Source organism: Thunnus thynnus, chromosome 19, assembly GCF_963924715.1.
Source record: "Thunnus thynnus chromosome 19, fThuThy2.1, whole genome shotgun sequence".
In the NCBI taxonomy this organism is placed as follows: domain Eukaryota; kingdom Metazoa; phylum Chordata; class Actinopteri; order Scombriformes; family Scombridae; genus Thunnus; species Thunnus thynnus.
Window position 1 is genome coordinate 680,715 of NC_089535.1, and position 6,486 is coordinate 687,200.

At 38.9% G+C, this 6,486-nt stretch overlaps 1 protein-coding gene across 1 annotated transcript in view; it reads left to right on the forward strand.

Moving 5' to 3' along the window:
• Positions 1-711: 711 nt before the first annotated feature.
• cfap53 (cilia and flagella associated protein 53) overlaps positions 712-6,486 on the forward strand; it is a 10,442-nt gene continuing 4,667 nt past the window's right edge. The window contains exons 1-5 of the mRNA XM_067574885.1: positions 712-924; positions 2,484-2,713; positions 2,940-3,113; positions 4,221-4,524; positions 6,331-6,486. The exon at positions 6,331-6,486 is cut by the window's right edge and continues 63 nt beyond it. Of these exons, the coding sequence (XP_067430986.1) occupies positions 859-924; positions 2,484-2,713; positions 2,940-3,113; positions 4,221-4,524; positions 6,331-6,486 (930 nt within the window). The 5' untranslated portion in view covers positions 712-858. The remainder of the gene's footprint in view (positions 925-2,483; positions 2,714-2,939; positions 3,114-4,220; positions 4,525-6,330) is intronic.

Genomic DNA, 6,486 nt, shown 5'->3' on the forward strand with positions numbered 1-6,486 from the left:
ATAAGTGTTAATGAGTCGATCAGATTCTTGGTTTAGATCAGCAGCAGACGTGACGTTAATGTGTAAATCCAGCAGAAGTCTTTCTAGATCATCACGTCACACTGAACCCAGACACACATCATCACAATAAACACATCAACTTTATGAGTCAAATATCAGATTTCACATATAAAACATGAGTCCGTGTGTTTCTCTTCATTATTATCATAAATGTAACTGTTTAATGTAACTCTGTTTCTCAAAACTTTCTGTATTTACAACAACAGTAAAAATAAAAACTTTATACAAGTCAGAGGAAGTAAATCCTTTCTTTTAAATATTGAAAGTCTTCTCAGCTTTTTGTTTTTCACATCTTTGATTAAGGTTCAACAATAAATTAATAAAGCAGGTTTGGAAACAGAACATTTAGATTTGTGGATGTTTAATAAGAATAATCAGTAACCAGATGATAAAATGCAGGTAATATTATTCTCCATCCCACTGAACACAACATATAATCAATAGAGCACATTAGTTTACATTTCTCTATTTATAAAGTTCTGCATATCTGTCCAACATACATTTGAATGATGACAAAACTAATGAAAGATTGTTTCTGTTCTGCAGCCAAATAAAGTCTGTATAATGTTCATCTCCTGCTCTGGTTTATTAATAAAGTTATAAAAGATGAAAAAACTGTTGAAGGGCCTCCAGCAGCGGCGCTGTTTACACCGCAACATCCCGGTGTTTACTGTTACCATGGCGACCGGACGCTCTCATGTTCAGTGCTTGTGATGTTTTGAGCTTCTGTCTGAGAGAGATTCAACTGCTGTAATAACTGATGTTAAACATAAAGCTGAAGATCAGATCGATGTGAAAATGCTGCTGAGTGACAGAAGAGCATGTCGGGAGTTGACGGGACCGACGCCTCATTCAGTGGGAGTGGTGAGACTCATTCACTTCATCTGCTTTCTACCTGTCTGACTAACAGACCAGAGTCATCAAACACCGGAACTAAAATATTATATTTCATCATCATCATTCATTCAGTAAAATAACTTAATCCTCAGTAGTAATACTTGATATGATCGATGGGAATTAACTGATTACATTTATTCAAATACTGTACTTCAGTACAATTTTGAGGTACTTGTACTTTACTTGAGTATTTCCATTTGTGTCTGTGTACATGTTGTATAATAATATATCAGTCAGAGGGACCAAACCACTACTTTTACTGCAATACTTTAACTACATCAAGCTCATAATACTTATGTACTTTTACTGCAATACTTGAACTACATCAAGCTCATAATACTTATGTACTTTTACTGCAATACTTTAACTACATCAAGCTCATAATACTTATGTACTTTTACTGCAATACTTTAACTACATCAAGCTCATAATACTTATGTACTTTTACTGCAATACTTTAACTACATCAAGCTCATAATACTTATGTACTTTTACTGTATTAGGATTTTTCATGCAGGACTTTAACTTGTAATGGAGTATTTTTACGTTGCTGTATTAGTACTTTTACTGCAGTAAAGTATCTGAGTACTTCTTCCACCTCTGGAGAGGAGTCAGCTGAAGTTCAGTCATTATTTATTTAAATTACTTGTGTGTTTTTAATGATTATGATTAATTTAAGACACATTTCAGGGATCTTTAATACCACAGTTATCCTGCCTTGTTGTTTGTGAACAAACATCCTCCAGGTTTTATGTTACGATATATTTGTGTGAACTTGTGTTTGAGGTTTAATAATTTGTTTAGTAAAATGTGTTGCATGTTTTATGTATTTTATTAACATTAATTTCTTCTTAAGTGACAATAAAGTGACCTTTAATGTTGAAGTTAAGCTTTGATGCAAAAACAACCAGACAAGGTCTCAGATTTAAACTTAATTAATTACAGAGATTTTTTATTTTTAAATCTACAATTTTACATTTATAATCAACAGAGGTGGAAGAAGTACTCAGATACTATACTACAGTAAAAGTACCCATAGAGCAATGCAAAAATACTCCAGTACAAGTAAAAGTCCTGCATGAAAAATCCTACTACAGTAAAAGTACATAAATATTATGAGCTTGATGTAGTTAAAGTATTGCAGTAAAAGTACATAAGTATTATGAGCTTGATGTAGTTAAAGTATTGCAGTAAAAGTACATAAGTATTATGAGCTTGATGTAGTTAAAGTATTGCAGTAAAAGTACATAAGTATTATGAGCTTGATGTAGTTAAAGTATTGCAGTAAAAGTACATAAGTATTATGAGCTTGATGTAGTTAAAGTATTGCAGTAAAAGTAGTGGTTTGGTCCCTCTGACTGATATATTATTATATATGACATCATTAGATTATTAATAGTGAAGCATCAGTGTTAGAGCAGCATGTAAAGTACAAGTACCTCAAAATTGTACTTATTTGCAGTACTTGAATAAAGTACGTAGTTACTTTCCAGCACTGGATGTAAATGTGTATTTGTGTCAAACAGAGAGCAAAGTTCCCGTCGTCGAGGCCTGCAGACCATCAAATCCTGGAGAGACAGAAACAGGACTCGGCCCGAGACAAAGTCTTGGAGTTCTGCAGGAACCAGCAGACCTGCGACATCAAGAACTCGTGGCTGCAGAGTTCAGACCGACTGTTCCTGAGAGGAACCATCGACAGACACATCAGAGCCGCCATGACCCAACACAAGCTCAGCATGGAGGAGAGGAGGGACAGGTCCGTCTTTGGACACCCACACTCACTACATGTGGATTCATTGTTTTTTTAACCTAACATAGTACACAGTATATCAGGCACTAAACAAGTACACAACACAACACTGGAGTACTGATAACAACAACAAAAACGTATTTTCAGGTAATTTGCAGGTATTTGATGTGTTCACCTGTCATGTCCTCACCTGTTGTCCTCACCTGTTGTCCTCACCTGTTGTCCTCCTCAGGCTTCGTGTTGTGCTGGAGGCCGAGGAGCAGCAGCTGCTGCAGGAGATGGAGGAGAAGAAGGAGACTTCAGTGGAGAGACAAGCGAAGATGAGAGAAAGAGCCAAAACTCTGAGAGAAAGACGAGAGATTGAAAGACAGCAGGTGGTGTCAGAGAAGCTGGAGCAGCTGTTCAGGTAGACACTGTTCAGGTAGACACTGTTCAGGTAGACGACACTGTTCAGGTAGACGATACTGTTCAGGTAGACACTGTTCAGGTAGACAACACTGTTCAGGTAGACGACACTGTTCAGGTAGACGATACTGTTCAGGTAGACGATACTGTTCAGGTAGACACTGTTCAGGTAGACAACACTGTTCAGGTAGATGATACTGTTCAGGTAGACGATACTGTTCAGGTAGACACTGTTCAGGTAGATACTGTTCAGGTAGACGATACTGTTCAGGTAGACACTGTTCAGGTAGACAACACTGTTCAGGTAGATGATACTGTTCAGGTAGACACTGTTCAGGTAGACACTGTTCAGGTAGACGACACTGTTCAGGTAGACACTGTTCAGGTAGACACTGTTCAGGTAGACACTGTTCAGGTAGACACTGTTCAGGTAGACGACACTGTTCAGGTAGACACTGTTCAGGTAGACACTGTTCAGGTAGACACTGTTCAGGTAGACACTGTTCAGGTAGATACTGTTCAGGTAGACGACACTGTTCAGGTAGACACTGTTCAGGTAGATACTGTTCAGGTAGATACTGTTCAGGTAGACGAGGTTTCTATTTTTATGTTTACATGCAGAAGTAGGAAAGGTACTCAGATCCCTCAGTAAAAGTAGAAATACTACAATTTAAAAATATTCTGTTACAAGTAAAAGTCCTGCACTCAGAATCCAGGTGTATTAACTAAGATTTTAGACGTTTACTAATGATGAAGTGAATATCTGATATGAGGTGATATCACTGAGCTGTATCACTCTCAGCCATACTGAGCTGCCTGCAGCCCTTCTGTTGTTATTCAGGCTCTGTAGGGTCAAAGTACTGTAACTCTGCCTGCCCTCTAGTGGAGGTTATAGAGTGGTTTGATTCTGCAAGCAGCCAGACTCCAACAGTACCAATTAAACCAAAAAGAGAGCGTTCCTTTGCACAGAGAGAGAGAAACAGGTTTGGTGTTCGGGAGCATTAAAGGTCCGTCTCTTAGAGGGTATCCAGAGGCCGGAAGCAGCCTCACTGGCTGACAAAGTAGCACTTTGTAGAAGTGTAATGTAATAAAGTTGTACTGTTTTCAGAGAGCAGTGTGAGGAGCTGCGGAGCGTCCAGAACAAACAAAGGGAGTGGCAGGTGTGTGAGGAGCGAGCCGCCCAGGTGCGGAGCAGGGAGGAGCAGCGGCAGCAGCAGCAGCAGGAGGAGAAGCTGTTCGATGAGCTGTGGGAAGCCGACCGACGAGCCAAGGAGGAGCGAGAGAGGCAGCGAGTGCAGAGGCGGCAGCAGAGAGACGCCGAGCAGCTGGACGCCCTGAACGCTCAGAGAGACGCAGCCGAGAGGCAGAAACAGCAGGAGAGACAGCTGAGAGAGGAGGAGGCCCAGCTGATGGTCTGCACCGATCAATATATATCAATATATATATATATATATATACACTTTTACAATATACAATATACACTTATAGACAACTGAGACATTTAAATACCACAAAATATTCAAAGCCATCGGTCTGAATTAACATCATTCATCATTTCTGTTTTCAGGGCAGACAGAAAAGTTTTTCACGTTCAGTTTTTCATTTTTAGATTGAAAAATTCAAGTTGAGTCATAAGATCAAACTGTTTGAATCTGTTGTGGAAATTTTCTCTCGAGAAAGAAGGCACACGGAGACATAAAGAAAGCATTAAACATTGTTACTTATTGAAGCAGTTGTAAACACTGTACAATCCATCACATCATCAGTAACAATTATACAAATGTCCAAACACAAACAAAAATACAGTCATCTTGTATTTTTGGAGAGAAAACATGTTGTTCAGCTGGTCCTTTCTCTAAAGATTGTGAACTCAAACTAGACAGCTTTATACGTCTCCAGAAGCAAAGCTAAAAACAGTCTGGTCCCTAAATGGACACTTCCACAAACCGTTACACCTTCTTACAAACAAGCATGGTCTCTAAAACAGCAGGCTTAAGACAAAGATATCTCTAGTTAACCCCAGAGGTCAGCAAGCAACCCTCAGATAGAAACAGGTTCAAGAGTTCAACTAGACTAGGAGCAGGATTTCTTCACCAACATGTGTCCCCAAAATGACGATGACATCACATTCAGTTGATAACAAACATTGACTCCTTAGTTTGAAAACATTTGTAACATCTATACAAAAGATTGATAAAATGATAACCTACTATTCAATTTTCTTTCACAAATCAAATCATTTGTGTGTCACTTCACTGATTTTACACATTATGATCAGTTTCTTGGTCCTGTTCAGTCTTCTCTTGTGTAACGATGATGTCATAGTGATGTCACCACAGTGATGTCATTATCTCTTCCTCTGCTGCTCGGATTTTGACCACAGATCCACCGACTTCAAGGAAGAGACACACTGAATGACTGGAGGACTCGTTTCAAATCCATCTGAGTGTTAATGTTTGCTAATTAACACTAAACAGATTCATTAGTGTTTCAGCTGTTTGGTCGTAAATCAAAGTATTGAACAAGTTAAATCTTTGACCAGATGATGGCGCTGGATTAAAGTTATTCCTCCTGAGGGGAACATGAACGTCTGAAGCTAAATTAATCCATCTCATAGTAGTTTCAGATATTTCAGTCTGAACCAAATTCAGTGTTTTATGGATCTAAAAATTCAAGTCAAAAAATCAATTTGTTCAAACTGAGTCGGTTAAATTCAGACGTGAACATCTGGGCTGCTGAGGATCAATAAGATCCTCGAGTTACATCCTTAAACAAAACAGCTCAGATGAGATGAAACTGAAGACAGTTGAATTTTATTAAAGGTGCAACGATGAGTTGATTAATTGATTAGTTGCCAAATATTAAATTAATCACCAACTAGTTTGACAACCAATTATTCTTTCTGATTAATTTTTTAAGAAGAAAAATGTCCAAATTTTTCTACCTGACATTTTACAGATAGATGAGGAAATAATGAACAGATTCATTGATAATGAAAATAAATCGTTAGTTGCGTTTTATATCTGAACTAAATCTTTTGTCTTTGCGTCACTAGAACATTTCAAACCTCACAAATTCAGACACGATTTAAACTGAGTAGTTTAGATATCAGCATTAATTATTCATCTCTCTCTCTCTCTCTCTCTCTCTCCGTCTCTCTCTCTCTCTGTCTCTCTCTCTTTCTCTCTCTCCGTCTCTCTCTCTCTGTCTGGCTGCAGCTGCAGCAGCAGGAGATGCAGCAGCTGCAGGAGCAGCGGGAGCAGCAGCAGCAGCGTCAGGCTCAGCAGACGAGGCGCCGGCAGCTGGATCAGGGTTTGCGGCTGAAGATGAAGCGCGTGGCCAGAGAGCAGCAGGACGAGCTGCAGCTGGACATC